Source organism: Nymphalis io, chromosome 9 (assembly GCF_905147045.1).
Source record: "Nymphalis io chromosome 9, ilAglIoxx1.1, whole genome shotgun sequence".
Classification (NCBI taxonomy): Eukaryota; Metazoa; Arthropoda; class Insecta; order Lepidoptera; family Nymphalidae; genus Nymphalis; species Nymphalis io.
In genome coordinates this window covers 10,839,974-10,856,195 of record NC_065896.1, presented here as the reverse complement: position 1 = coordinate 10,856,195, position 16,222 = coordinate 10,839,974, and the positions used below count along the sequence as shown (strand labels likewise).

At 33.5% G+C, this 16,222-nt stretch overlaps 2 protein-coding genes across 4 annotated transcripts in view; one reads left to right on the top strand and one right to left on the bottom strand.

Annotated features, from left to right (window-relative positions):
* LOC126770530 (sodium-independent sulfate anion transporter-like) overlaps positions 1 to 16,222 on the bottom strand; it is a 292,448-nt gene that overhangs the window by 29,933 nt on the left and 246,293 nt on the right. The gene's annotated exons all lie outside the window — the stretch shown is intronic.
* LOC126770585 (cytochrome P450 9e2-like) lies at positions 95 to 8,446 on the top strand. Of its 2 annotated transcripts, XM_050490054.1 has the most exons (11): positions 95 to 225; positions 1,437 to 1,639; positions 1,775 to 1,938; positions 2,008 to 2,145; positions 2,983 to 3,182; positions 4,928 to 5,063; positions 5,275 to 5,376; positions 5,795 to 6,016; positions 7,272 to 7,372; positions 7,442 to 7,610; positions 7,917 to 8,446. In XM_050490054.1, exons 2-11 carry the CDS (start codon positions 1,437 to 1,439, stop codon positions 8,081 to 8,083), a joined length of 1,602 nt encoding a protein of 533 aa, XP_050346011.1. In that variant the 5' UTR covers positions 95 to 225; the 3' UTR covers positions 8,084 to 8,446. The 2 variants fall into 2 exon arrangements, with proteins under 2 accessions (XP_050346011.1, XP_050346010.1); XM_050490053.1 differs by lacking the exon at positions 1,437 to 1,639 and having other exon boundaries at positions 163 to 225.

Genomic DNA, 16,222 nt, shown 5'->3' with positions numbered 1-16,222 from the left:
TAAAATGTAATTGTGAAATTTTAATTCGACCCAAATTGTAGTTTTCATCAACCAATCACGTTACATATTTGTACAAGTAGTTAGGAAAGAGTAAATGTTGTAGATAAGCTTCTATGTTTAAAACTTATATGTTTATATTTGTCTCAGTTGAGTGTATTGTTTCGGAGAATAAGGACATATTATTTAAACAGGATATATTGTATAAGTTTTGCAAAGAAAAACATCGTAAGTGTTTTGTTTTTAAAAGCATACGTACTAACAAAACCTGTTTTCAAAGCACAATTACCCAAAAAGACAAACTATTTATCCCTATAAATAAGCATGAAATATGTATAAGGATTAGGGACCATAATAATCCAAGAGATTAGGAGTGAACCTGCGATTTTCACAGCTAAGAAACCCTGGACCTATTCTATATATATTTTTTATTTATAAATTTAATTTTAAGCGCAGCCAAATAGAGAAACGTATTTACTTTGAAAATACATTATTTTATTTAATATTTACTTTTTAGCAGTTATATTTTTTTTACTTTAACAAAATAATTATTATGCCATCTATCGGTAGACTTTGCTCGATCAAAAAACGATGGTCCTTACGTAAAGAAGTGCAATTAAAAAAAGAAAATTTTACACGAGAGCCATTTAAAGTAATTTAATAATAAACTGAGTTGAAAACGAGTAATAAATATTTAAAATCATTGTAAATAAGGGCTAATTGATTCATCGTTTTTTTTATTAAAAATACTGTTGTTAACTGGGAACTTCATCAAAGATAAGCAAGTCACACTTACACCATGTAGTTTTTACAACCGTCTACTTAATTTGACCTGCTAGTATAAGTTAATCAAAACATTAATCAAATTTTAAGTACTAGCAGAAACTTTTAGCATTCATTAATAAATTGTGAGAATATTTTCTATTAATATATTAAATAACATACTTTGTCCACAATAATCGATCACATTTATATTTTTATTTTTTTGCAGTGAAAACTTTTTTAGGCGCGTTGCGCTGGTTTATTGTATGGGGATAGATCTACTATTATAGTCAGGCTTTGCGTCACCGACACGTTAATGTTAATATAATGAAATCGCTGAAAGTACAAATAATTTAAGTATTTGAAAGTATATATAAAAAATAATATGTGTATTTTAACAATTATTTATTTAGATTAAGCTTTATTAATATTTTGTTCCGAGTAAGCGACACTTGGTATTTTGATAAATAAAAAGCTATATAATAAAAAGGGCTAGAATTACTACTCGCCAATAGATATTGAAATATATTTAACAGTTTCAAGTCTTTACTTTTATCGGCAGTTCCTATGACTGCTTGTTTTTCTATCCTTTATTTTTTGAGACTTTCGTCCATTTGGAACATTTAATCTTGTTTTTGTTAAGTCTTTTATTTGAAATCTTGAGTATTCATTTTTAGATGATATATATTTTAATATGGAGTGCAGTGCTGCTCGCTGCTCTGACTCTATACTTTCGGCAAACATACTCCAGGTTTAGTGACTATGGCGTGAGACATATGAAGGTGATTCCCTTCTTTGGCAATATGGGGAGAGTAGCATTTCGGATGGAACATTTAACCGACCAGTTTGATAAGATTTACAAAGCTTTCCCGAACGAAAGGTTTGAAAATTAGACTTTTTATATATTTTAAGAATATTTATTTTTACAAAGAATATCCCTTTTGTATTTTCACTATTTAAAGTACTTAAAAAATGGCTGTTTGTGAAGTAATTAATGCATGACTTTATGTTTAAGATTCGTTGGAAGATTTGAGTTCACAAAGCCTACATTAGTTATACAAGACCTTGAGCTGGTTAAGAAGATAACAATAAAAGACTTTGAATACTTCCTCGACCATCGCGGTTTCACAGATGAAAAAGTTGAGCCTCTGTTTGGACGCAACTTATTATCATTAAAAGGTTTGATAATAATCTTAAAATAAAAATGACCAAATTAAATATATTTAATACTACATTATTTGTGAAAAGGTCAGGAATGGAAAGACATGCGTTCAACTTTGAGCCCAGCGTTCACAAGCTCGAAGATAAAACTAATGTTACCCTTCATCGAGGAAGTGGGTGAACAAATGATAAGAACGTTAAAGATGAAAATCAAAGAATCAGACGGTAAATCGATAATATTATTTATTTATTTATTTATTTATTTATTTAAGGATTATATTATAATTTTTTTTCATTGAAAGAAATATTAATCCTTAAATCATCAATGTGCCACCAACCTTTGAAACTAGAACGTTATGCCCTTTGCCTGTAGTTACACGGGTTCACCTTTTTAAACCAGAACACAACCACATAAACTATTGTTGTTTGACGGTATAATATGTGATGAATTAGTGGAATCTTTGCACAAAGCCCAAACATCCGAGTAAATGTAATAATGTAGTCAGGTTATTTATACTAGAAGCATGACTTCCTAAACCAAAATCTAAAGATTCAAGGCAATTTTATAAAATAAAAAAAAAAAAAACACAAAATATATTAATCGTCATTAGTGTTCAAATCATGCTGTTTATTAGTCACAACATGTGGGATGGCCTGCACGATCTCACTTATAATATAATATATTTTTTAATCATTAGACTCTGAATTACAATAACAAAGCGGATTGTTAATAGCAAATATAAACCATAAATAACAAATTGATTACCTACTACTACTACTACTACTACTACAGTATACTGCTCCAGAAACCGCAGTGGTTTATAACGATTGTAAAAGAAAAATTGTAGGGTAGTGTAGTTTGCAAGCGATTATTTTGATCATTTTGCTGGAGCTGACCCGCAACCAAGGATGCGCATCTTTTATGCAAAATTACGTGAAAAGAGTCAAAATTCGCTTCAGCAAACATCCTTGAAACGAAAGAATGCCTTTAGGGATACATTATTAAGCTGTACATTACGACAATCTTAATATTGTAGTAATGTTTGAAATATATTGTTTCAGGCTTCATCGATGTGGATTGCAAGGACTTGACATCACGTTCCGCTACTGATGTGATCGCGTCCTGTGCATTTGGTCTTAAGGTGGACTCACAAACTGAAAAGAATAATCAGTTCTATGAGAAGGGCAAATCGGCTTCTACTTTCAAATTACGACAAATGTTGCTATTCTTTACGCTATCGGCTTGTCCATTTCTTGTTAAGGTGTGTATATAATAGTTATAATTACCAACATTAAATTACACAATATATAATTGTATAGAAACAGCTTTCTTTCAGCGTCGAGAAAATAATAAACACAAATGAATCACATGATAACTTGAGGTGCTTGCCTGTTATGATTTTCGTGATCTATCCTGTATTTTATACCAGTCTGCAAAATCACTCGGTGGGATTACACAGTGCATCTTTAGCACTATTCTAGCTCCTAAATATAAATAACTTTTTAGTGGCCCGACCTGGGATTTCAACACAGGAGTCTAGGTCTGCGGCCTTACGTATAGCCACTAGACCAATGAAGCAGACAAGATTAAGATTTACATATCAAATAAATACTACAAAACACAATAATTAACAAAAAACAATAACAGGTGCAACAATGCTAGGTAGAAGTTATTGTTTGTAATTATCGTACTAAGCTTGACATAATATTGATTATGGGCGATTAAGCGACATAATTTCTTTCGAGTCGTAAGTGCATATCTCGATAATTGCTTTCAAATAGTTACATAACAGTTAAGTTCCTTGCCCGGTTTCAAGAGCTCTTAATTCCATTGAATTTGAAGAATTGAAGTATTGAGGTATATTTATTGAGTCTATGATTAGATGATTGCGTTTTAGATAACGTAAAGATAGTAATGTATCATAATACATACAGTATATTTTATTCAGAGATAAAATGTATATAATTTTTTTTATAGTTTGGCGGACGAGCGTATGGGCCACCCGATGGTAAGGGGTCACCAACGCCCATAGAGATTGGAATTGTAAGAAATTTTAAACATAGCTTACATCGCCAATGCGCCACCAAGCTTAAGAACTAAGATGTTTTGTCCCTTGTGCATGTACTGGCTCATTTACCCTTCAAACCGAAACACAATAATACCAAGTACTGCTGTTTTGCGATAGAATATCTGATGAGTGGGTGGTACATACTCAGACGAGCTTGCACTTAGTCCTACCAGTAGTAATACAATTAGATAATAAGATGAGAAGCTTATATATAGCCTTTTGGTTAGATGTTGAAAAGTATTTTTATTATAATATAATAGTTTAGAATTAGATATAATTATGATGTTAGTTCGATGTTTAGTATCGTTAAATGAACTAAAAATATCAATTATATTTTTTACAAACACGGCCATTTTTTCCTAAGGAAGACAATTTAATGCCTTTGTTATACATATTTACATTATGTATGTATATAAAAAAATGTATAATTAATTAATACATACATACAGTATAGTAACAGCCTTTGAATGTCCCACTGCAGGGCTAAGGTCTCCTCTCCCTTTTGAGGAGAAGATTTGGGACTTATTCCACCACGCTGCTCCAATGCGGGTTGGTAGAATACACATGTGGCATAGTTTCCTCACGATTTTTTCTTCACCGTCAAGCACGAAATGAATTATGACCACAAATTAAGCACATGAAAATTCGGTGGTGCTTGCCCGGGTTTGAACCCACGAGCGTCGGTTAAGATACACGCGTTCTAACCACTAGGCCATACATACATAATATTTTTTTATCATTACAAACATATTTTTTTGCCTATCATCTTTTCAATTTCAATTCTCGAATTGAACGCTTTTTATTTTTATTTATATACAATAAGCGATTTAAATAAATTGATGTCAACGAATTGTTATTTAACAAGTCTCACTCAGCCATTTTTAATTTACTTCTCTATTTTTAAATACATACTTATGATTGGTTATGCAACTTTTTAGGTATTTAAAATAACAATATTTTCAAACAAAACTAGAGATTTCTTTATCGACCTGGTGCTAAGTACAATGAAGGACAGAGAAGCTCGTAGTATCATAAGGCCTGATATGATCCATTTGCTCATGGAGGCTAAGAAAGGTAAATCTTATCACTTAATTTTATATGTATATCACATTTTTAATGTGAAACACTTAATGGCGTGCCTTGGCCGGTTAGTATGTCGTAACTGTAAAACGGCATGACGCTAATTATATTAATTCGAAAACAAACAACTTGAGATTACAAAAAATTGACTAAAAGCTCGATTATTACTTGTTGGAGTTCATTTTAATTGTTTTGTCCTTAAAAGGTAAATTGTCACACGATGAAAAAGGTAGCGATGACATTAACCAAGATACTGGATTTGCTACGGTTGAAGAACCGTCTATCGGCAAGAAAACTATTGACAGAGGTTTGTATTTTATTGCAGTTTGTGCTGCAAAATAAAAAATTAAATAGTAAAAACTAAATTTTAAAATGCGTTATATATATAATAGTTACAATTATAAATACTGCACCACTATGTATATTGTACTCATATACCATTTGACGAGCCGTTTGGCGTGGTTGGTAGGTACCTGCCTTTCACGCCAAAGGTTGCGAGTTCGATTCCCACCCAGGACAGACATTTGTGTGCATGAACATGTCTGTTTGCCCTGAGTCTGAGTATAATTTTCTATATAAGTATGTATTTACAAAAGAAAAGTAGTATATGTCGTATATCAGTTGTCTGGTTTCCATAGCACAATCTTTGTACAAGCTTAATTTGGGATCAGATGGCCGTGTGTGAATAAAGTCCCAGGATATTATAGATATTCTTTAATCATCAGAGTGGTCTGATATCGATCTCGTGGCCCAAGCTGTCTTGTTCTTCATCGGTGGCTTCGAATCAGTATCAACTTCGATGTCACATACGCTGCGCGAGTTGGCCCTCCATCCTGAGATCCAGGAGAGACTTGCAAAGGAGATCAAGGAACATCATGCCAAAAATGACGGAAAATTGAACTTTAACTCGATACAGAATATGACTTACATGGATATGGTAATTTCAGGTAAGTTTTAATGATATTTTGCTTTTATACTTTTTTTTTTTTTTTTTCAGCCTTTTGCCGTCCACTGCTGGACGAAAGCCTCCCCCATAGAACGCCAACCATCCCGATCTTGGGCAGTCCGCATCCATCCCGAACCTGCCACCTTTTTTAAATCGTCAGCCCATCTTGTCACAGGACGTCCTACACTACGTTTGCCTAAGCGTGGTCTCCACTCCAACACGTGTCGGCTCCATCGGCCATCAATGCGCCTGGAGACATGACCAGCCCACTTCCACTTCAGCGAGCTAATTCTAAGCGCGATGTCGGTGACTTTAGTTCTCTGGCGAATGTCCTCATTTCGGATTCTATCTGCCAGAGAAACCCCAAGCATCGCGCGTTCCATTGCTCGCTGAGCGACCCTAAATTGGTGGACCAGTCCTACGGTAAGTGTCCACGTTTCGGCACCGTAAGTCATTACAGGTAGGACGCACTGATTGAAGACCCTGGTCTTAAGCGACTGTGGGATCGACGATTCAAAAATATGACGTAACCTCCCGAATGCCGCCCAGCCCAAACGTATTCTTCTTTTAGCCTCCTTCTCAAAGTTGTGCCGGCCAAGTTGTATAGTTTGGCCCAGGTAGATATATTCCTGCACAACTTCAAGTGGAGAGCCATTTACGACCACTGGTCTCGGGGATACATGACGGTTTGCCATAATTTTGGTCTTTTCAATGTTCATCCCGAGACCTACTTGTCTTGAAGAATCGCTCAGGCTGTTTAGCATCTCTTCCAAATCCTGCAGAGTCTCCGCCATGATGACAATGTCGTCGGCAAATCGCAGATGTGTAATGTGTTGGCCATTTATATTAATGCCGCGTCCGTTCCAATCGAGCGTCTTGAAGACGTCCTCCAATGCATTGGTAAAGAGTTTCGGTGATATTACATCTCCCTATCTTACCCCGCGATGCAATTGGATTGGTCTTGTGCTCTGATCTTGTACTTGGACGGTCATGGTTGCGGCTTCGTACAAACACTTTACCACCTGGACATACCGACAGTCAATTAGGCATCTCTGCATGGATTCCAGAACAGCCCAGGTCTCGATGGTATCGAAGGCTTTTTCGTAGTCCACAAACGCTAGGCATAGAGGCTGATTATATTCCTCGGTCTTCTGTATTATTTGCCTTAGTGTGTGTATGTGATCTACGGTACTGAAGCCTTTTTTATACATAGTTTTAGTTATTTATATACAAGTTCTTTATTTTTTTATTTTTAGAAGTACTCAGACTCTGGCCACCAGCTGTAGCATTAGATAGGCTTTGTACGAAAGATTACAATATGGGAAAACCTAATGACACAACTGAAAAATATTTTATCGTAAGTTTTCTAGTTGATTCATATGAATGAGTGTGTATTACATTTAAAATAAAATTTAAATAATTGCAGATGCGAAAAGGAGAGGTTCTTTGGATTCCAGTATGGTGTTTCCACCGTGACCCTAAATACTTTCCTAATCCTAATAAATTCGACCCTGAACGCTTCTCTAACGAAAACAAGCATAAGATTAATCCCATGGCTTACATGCCTTTCGGTCTTGGACCCAGGAACTGTATTGGTAAGACGTATTTACTAGTATTTGGTATAGGGTTTTAACAGCTTGTACCAATTTACATTGAGAGTAAAGTATCCACCAAAGTAATTACATGCTCAGAAGAAATAAGTGATATTCTAACATCTTCTCTCCTCTTATTTCAATGGAAATTCCTGTCTTCTTTCTTCTCTGCTCACCTCTAGTGGATTTTATATCTACATTGATTGTGTATTTCTACAACGTATGTTATTACACCTACTGTAGCATGAAACAAATTTAAAGATGGGGTTATTTAATTAGATTTATCTATTTTTTATTTTTATTTTACAGGATCAAGGTTTGCTCTTTGTGAAATGAAGACTCTATTGTATCAAATTCTCCTGCATCTTAAAGTTTCCTCATCAGAAAAGACCGTTCTCTCTGGAAGGCTTGCGAACGATTCATTTAACATAAGACTTGCAGGAGGCTATTGGTTTAGATTTAAAATCCGTGAATGAGATTTTAAGAGACCATTACCGCATTTTATTAATATAATATTCACTTTGTTGTTTTGTTGTGGTAATGGATAGAACTTATTATAATTTAATTTGTGTTGTATACATATTATACATTGGATTTTTTTAAGATTGATCAAAGTTAACGATGATATAGTCCTCCTAATCGATTTCGATCTGTGCAGGTGTCGCTGTAGTGCACGAATGTGTGTGCAAATACTGGACCACTCTCATAATCAGATAAGACGTACTTACTGCCAATAACTTTTCATTGGGTTTAAATCCAGAAAAACGGTGTCTTATAATCTAGTCACTACACCGACGAGGATGTCGAAGTTAATAAAGTAATATGATCGGTGTTATACACTTCCTGTTTTTTCATTTGATCCAATATCACTTCGCTTATATTATCACGCATAAACTACCATGTTATAAAAAAACATGAATGTAGCTGCTGTAAATAAATAATTTATAAAATTATTTGGTAGGCAAGGTCAAAAGTAAAAAATCTTTACTCAAAATAAAAAAAAGCAATTAGAAGCATTACACTTACTAATTGATTGTTAAGAAAATCTACCACCGGTTCGGAAAGAAACATCTGAGATCTCACAAGAACCGGCGAATGAAACTCGGAGCGTTTTCTTTTTTTTAAGAATTTTTATACAGGGCAATTATTGATATTACAATTGAAAATGTCCTGTAGACACAAACGTTCCTCAAGGATTTAATTGAATTTTGCATATGAACATTTTTTAACGTTTTCTGGAACCCTGTTGTAAAAGTGTGTACATTGTCCAACAAAAGAATTTTTAACCCTGTGTAGTCGGGTAACATTCGTAATTAGTTTATGCTTTTTCCTGGTACTAAGAATATGTATATCACAATTTTTAGAATCATTTTTACGCACATACATACATCAAACTATAAAGTATACATATTATAATGAGAAACGACAGGCCTTTGGGGCCCAGGTTATATATTACGCGAATAGCCTTCTTCTGTTCCAAAAATATCGTATATTACAACCCACTTGTCACTTACTCTTCCGGCGAACAGCAATATTTAATATAATGTTGTGGTCCAGTTTAAAGGGTGAGTGACCCTGTGTAATAACAAGCATAAGGGCATATAACAGCTTCGTTCCCAAGATTGTTGGCGCATTGGCAATGTAAGGGATTCTTAATATTTATTACAGAACCAACGTCTATAGGCGGTAGTGGCATTTTACCTTCAGATAATCTATTTGCCAGTCTGCCTACATACTTAAAATAAATAAAAACTGGCTTGGCTATATAAATGACTTGATTAATAAATAAATATTTACTTTAAAGTGTATTTGTCATTGATAATTAACTGCGTTGTTTTGCATCGTAATTAGAGTTATCTGATATTATGAATATTGTAAGACATAATATTAGCATTCCAATCAGGATCTAAAACCAAAATGGCTCAGTGGATAAAATATGTGAATTTTAAATAAAGCTCGGTTCGAAATCCAGGCAAGCACCAATTTATTTTAATTATGTATTTGTGCTTTTTATATTTCCCACGCTAAGCAGTGAGGAAACCGGTGAACCAACCAGCGTGGTGGAATAGGCTCCAAATATTCTTCTTAAAAGCAATGGGCTTTTCAGGAGCTGATACTTGGCATAAGGTTAGCTTATTATTAATATTATAATTATTCTATATGGATTCGTTGCTCTTAAAAAAATATGCTTTTGATATCTCATTTCAAATCCGCAAAGATCTGTATTCGAAAATATATTTAGTCAGTTTTAGTGCAGTTGTAGTTTACTGGTGGTAGGGCTTTGTGCAAGCTCGTCTGGGTAGGTACCACCCACTCATCAGATATTCTACCGCAAAACAGCAATACTTGATATTGTTGTGTTCCGGTTTGAAGGGTGAGTGAGCCAGTGTAATTACAGGCACAAGGGACATAAAATCTTAGTTCCCAAGGTTGGTGGCGCATTGGCTATAAGCGATGGTTGACATTTCAATGCCAATGTCTAAGGGCGTTTGGTGACCACTTACCATCAGGTGGCCTATATGCTCGTCCACCTTCCTATTCTATAAAAAAAAAAAAAAAGTTGTAGGTTTCGCGGGTAAAGAAGGGGTAAACCCCCTCTTATATAAACACTTCAAATATTAATTAAATTTTTCTGAGAAAGTTCCTTTGTTTCTTTTCTATTACTCTGTATATTATTGTTTTAATTTATCGTTAAAATAAATTGAATTATAATGACTAAAATGTGTAAATGACATTGTTCTCTTTGCAAAAATATATATGTACTTTCAAATACTTGTGCGTTTAAACAGCGATTATGGAGTTAGTTCTGAGTTCAATGAGAAACTGAAAAATACTTAAAATTATAAGACACGAATAGCGTCATGCTGTGTTCAATTTAATAATAAAAATATAAATACTCTTCTTAGGAAATAAAACATAGAGTACGAAACAAAGTGAAATATATAATGTGACGCGACTAACAAAAATCAACATTTTAATCAATTTTTCAATCAATAAATGGTGATAGGTTTATTATCAATAACACTTATGAATATATAATTCATCTACCTATAAGAGTGTATAACAGTAACAGCCTGTAAATGTTCCATTGCTGGGCTAAGGCATCCTTTCCTTTTCTTATGGTGAAGGTTTGGAGCTTATTCCACCACGCTGCTCCAATACGGGTTGGTGGAATATACATGTGGCAGAATTGCAGTGAAATTTGACACATGCAGGTTTCCTCACGATGTTTTCCTTCACCGACAATGAATTATAAAAACAAATTAAGCACAAGAAAATTCAGTGGTGCTTACCCGGGTTCGAACCCACGATCATCGGGTAAGATTCACGCGTTCTAACCACTGGGCCATCTCGGCTCAAGAGTGTATAAGTCGATCCTATTATTACGCACATATTATATACATATAACGCATGATGCGAGCAACAGCAAATATGAAAAAAATATTTGCTATGAATATTGAGTAGTTTCGAACTCGTTGCCATATTTCCTTCTACGCTTAAATAATGGTACTTCGATAGAACACGAAATCCTCGCGATCAACATAACTTCGGTACAATTTTCGAGCATTTAAGTTCAATGTAACTAACGGTTAGGAATTAATTGGAGTGAAACAAGACTAATTGTGACCGCAACGATAGCTTATAAGCGAATTTCGAAATTACTATGGTACTTATGTATATTAACGACCTTACTTAAACGTTGCTTAGCGAGTGATTAGTTAATCAAAGCTGTGTCTTCTTCTTTCGAAAATCACTTCAATTAAGAAGGAGATAAATCAGCGTAAAACAAAAGTGTTTAGCTAAGCAATGTTTATAAGTGAGGTCGTATGTTATGTTACTCGTAATAAATTTATTAGAGTTAGTAAATAGAAAGATAGAGTAGATGAACCAATGTTTGATTTCTATCCTAGACTGAAAGTTTCCTTACGATATAAGTTCCCAGCTTAGTAAGATATCAATTATAACAATTTAAGCAAACTTGTTGTATAGTTGGTTGTATTTGCTCAGAATCTAACCGGCGTATTTTTAGCGTATTATTATATTCGTATTTATATTCGCGTAATTCAGTAACCCTCGGAAACCCGGAAGGTTTCCACTGTGAGAAAAAAAAAAGTAGGGAACCCTCAGTGCGCGAGTCGGAGTTGAACTTGTCCGTTTTTTTTTATTAATAGAGACCCACATTTTGCATTCAACAGGTTATTTCAGTTCTGCATACTTACGCTTATATAATCGCTACTTTATTACATTTATTCTATTTCAGTTCAGTAATATAAAATCAATCAGTTTGATTTATTATCAATATTTTATTATCAAACAGCAGATTTATATCTGTCGCCGTGATTTCATATTTTGAAATTGGTAATATACTTTAACTACTAAACTACTAAACATTTGTTTAGGAAATATTTTCTCTTCTATAACTCACTTATGAGTTATTTTTTATGACATATATGTTCGACGACATGTTTGGTAGTAGAATATTTTCGCTAGTTTAATTTATTAAATAAATATATATTTCTATATAATCCTATTGTAAAACATCTGGGCACTATTTTTTTAATATGGCCTCAGGAGCGGTGAAGGTGAGTGGTGACAGTGAAAAAATTCGAAAAAACGTCACGCGCTTCAAAATCTATAAAATTGGCAATTTTTGAAACTCCAATTAAAATTTTCGAATGACTGGATTTTTGTGTGCGCTGTATATGTGTTTTCTTTAAATTCACCACTTTTATTTTATATAATATAAAAATATACAAATAAAAATAAAACCTAATTAATAATTGTAACCTAAAGCCTTAAGCCACTATGTGTTTAATTCAGTATATTACTCAGTTTAAATTATAAAAAAAACTCGGAACAATCAGATGCAACGACAATGCGATTAAGTATTTGATGCGAATTCTAATATATGTCGCTCAACTCCTAAAAATCTGGACAGCTTGATTCAGAAATTGACGTTTTGAGGTCACCGCCATTTATGGGCTAATGGCCACGACATACGTCATAACAACAATACACGTACGTTTTTATAACTTTTGATAGACTTAACCGATTTTGATAATACAAAAACTAAACAGAATCTCGAAATACTTCTTATAATAATTTAGTTATTCTAATTTGTAACTTTTAGCCGTTTCCGAGATTAGCCTGGACAAACAGACAGACAGAACAAAATGAAAAAATAGCCAACCTACCTTTAAAGAGGCAGTTATTTTGAAATCACAGACAGACACTTCAATTTTATTTATATGTATAGATGTACCGGTACCCGTCCACGGTTTCGCCCGCTTGAGAGGGGTGATTGTGAAGTCTTAGTTAAAGGGATAACATATTAGCTCCCAAGGTTCATTTACTTGTCGTCTATATATTTGAAAAATAAAAGCGTACAATCGAGAGTATTTGTATTGTATTACATTCTATCTATATGACTAAATAGCTGTTTTAATTATCTTTATTATTATTTTTAAACATTCAAGTGACGAAATGTACTTTAACCCAACTTATCTTGTAATTACAATTTAATTGGCGATGCAACCGTTAATGAGCTGACATATTTTTATTAATAGCTTTGACATATAATCTGGAGTTTTATTGATTTTAATTTTTTCATACGAAATAAATTCTTATCGCTATTTAATTAACGCTTTGACATTAGCAGTCATTTTTGGGAATATTTATTTATTTCATACGGCACATCTAAAATGCATAATAAATGAAATCGAATGGAAGAGAATAAAATAGAAATACACACAAAGTTAAACAGAAATTACAAATAAGAACAGGTATACCTATTGCTAGCTAGATTTTCCTATAGCAAAATATAATTATTTTTCTATACTTAATATTGGAGGTAAAATTTGAAACTTTGTATGTTTGTTTTTAATGGATAAACTTAAAAACAAATAAACCGATTTTAAAAATTCTTTCACCTACAGAAAGCAGTAAGTAACATATATTATATTTCATTTAAAAAAAAATCGAGATCCCTACAAAAATTGCAATAATGTAACCCAAGGTATATTTTTTTCCTATAAAAGAAGTTTTGACGTGCGCTACAAAAACTATTGATAATGAAAAGAATGTATGGCATGTTTATAGTACTCATTATTACGTACACATACACACTACACTACACTAGACATTTTAATTTTAATATTTTTTATCATTTAAAACTTTATAAAGCTATATAAACAATTGAGAGGCCACGGTGTCGTTTCCAACCTTGGACGTTAAACTATACACTTAATTTAAGTTTATAACTTAGGAGTTACAGCAAAATTAAAATTCACTCGCAAGAAATTATATTTCGTATGTGCCATTCATATCTACGAGTACTATGTTCATCACATATTCTAACGCCAAAGAGCGATTTTAAGTATTATTGTATTCCGGTTTGAGGGGCGAATGAGCCAGTGTAACTACAGGCACAAGGGAATCCAATATAGTAACCAAGGTCGGTGGCGCATTGGCGACGGAAAGGATAGTTAATATTTTTTTATAGTGCCAATGTCTATGAGTGGTGGTGAACTATTGGAATAAAGAACAAAAAACATCACCTTTTTCAAGAGGTCTGTCTCATAATGTGGGATGAATTTACGATGAGTCACTCATTCATAGAAGCCATAAACCTACTAATAAAAAAACGAATGGAAAAATAAGCATGTGCTTTATGCTTATATATTATTATATAACGATTTCGGCTACGGCAGCCAATCTCAAGACAGATTAGCAAAAATGATATTATATAGATTAGAATAAATTGCGCAGAACATTTTAATGTGGACAAGTATATGTTCATTATTATGTCCATTAATATTTCCAACTCTCCTAATCCGATGGGATGACTTTTCGTGCTTTCTGCGGCAAGGCAGTGTACCCTTCCAACTTCCAGACTTCGGATGATGCTATGTTCCTTGTACCTGTAATTACACTGGCTCACTCACCCTTCAAACCGGAACATAACAATACCAAATACTGCTGTTTTGCGGTAAAATATCTGATGAATGGGTAGTACCCACCCAGACGAGCTTGCCCAAAGCCCAACCCTCAGTAAAACGTGTGACAACGTCGTGAAAAACCCTTTAGATATTGTCTGATGAAAATATACACCATTATATACATATCTCAGTATATATCCCACCCGCAATGGAGTATCGGCCAAGCCATGCAGTGCAATATTTACAAGCAGTAATTTGTATTTCTTTAGTTTAAAAACACTTAATGTTGGCCAATATTAATCGTTGCGTTTGGAACGAATAAACTTAAAAGAACTGAGCTAATATCAAATAATTTATACGCTTATTATTAGTCTAGACTTTGTATAATATAAAGACTTAACATGATAATAATGTGGTGTCCACATTTGGTTAAATAACTTGCTCATAAGAGTTCCTAGATTATCTTTTGGCAACGAAATTGGCCAAATGACTCAACATATTAAGTTGAAATAGTTTATAAACGAATCCAATGCATGGCTGCATTATTGGTTAAAAATTTACCCTATTTATTGTCACTGATTTATCTGGTGTTTATAACTGCTTGGAAGGATTCAGAACATTATGTCATCTAAAAATTATAAATGATAAAGAATTTGTAGTGGAAAATTAATTATATAATGAATTTTTTTATAGTATAGGAAGGCGGACGAGCGTATGGGCCACCTGATGATAAGTGGTCATCAACGCCCATAGACAGTGGCATTATAAGAAATGTTAAACATCGCTAACATCGCCAATGCGCCATCAACCTTAGGAACTAAGATGTTATATGCGTTGTGCCTGTAATTACACTGGCTTTCTCATCCCTTTAACCGGAACACAACAATACCAAGTACTGCTGTTTTGCGGTAGAATATCTGATGAGTGGGTGGTACCTACCCAGATTAGTTTGCACAAAGTCCTTCCTATATATACAATACTATCCTAAATCGCACTTATTACGCCTTTTAAAGACAAAAATATTGTCTAAAATACGGTATTGGATAGTTGTGGACTGCTGTCATTGTTACAGATATCTTATCTCATCTTCCTTCCTGCTTTGTATAGTTAACCAGTTTGATATAAAAATGAAACTGATTATGGTTCGTATTCCATTCTATTCATCTTATTGAATTAAAACTGTTCACTTATTAGCAATTTCGTAGAAGTTTCTGACATCATCGTATAGGTATGTATCAACATACAAAAAGTATCACAAGGCTCGTATCTGATTTGTTTTTAACTATTTTTTTTTTTAATTTACTAGTAATATTTTTTTTAATTAGCTAGTACTAAATTAAATAAATATTACTAGTGTAAATAAGTTTCATTTTATTTATCAACTATTCAGAAGTTTATTAAATGAAGTTGTAAAATAATATTCAATGAGAATTCCTATACAAATACACTCATTTGCAATGATTTTTACTGCCGGAAAAATATATAATACGAACAAGAATAGGCTTGAACTTGGTTACTGACTTGTTATAAAAGTGCCGTGGTTTTGAAAAAAGTACGCTCCAATTTCAAAATTTTGACTAAAGCAGCTTTTTAAAGGCTTCTCACGACCAATATATTCAGTCATCGCCATATATTTCATTAGTCTCGGAAACGGTTCTAGCGAATTCGGCTCAGATT

What these genes read in the sequence shown, in the direction of transcription:
- LOC126770585 (XM_050490054.1), top strand. Translation starts at nt 1,437, where the DNA reads ATGATATATATTTTAATATGGAGTGCAGTGCTGCTCGCTGCTCTGACT. An exon ending in AAAGCTTTCCCGAACGAAAG is followed by an intron (nt 1,640 to 1,774) that starts GTTTGAAAATTA and finishes TTTATGTTTAAG; the next exon opens with ATTCGTTGGAAGATTTGAGT. An exon ending in CAACTGAAAAATATTTTATC is followed by an intron (nt 7,373 to 7,441) that starts GTAAGTTTTCTA and finishes AAATAATTGCAG; the next exon opens with ATGCGAAAAGGAGAGGTTCT.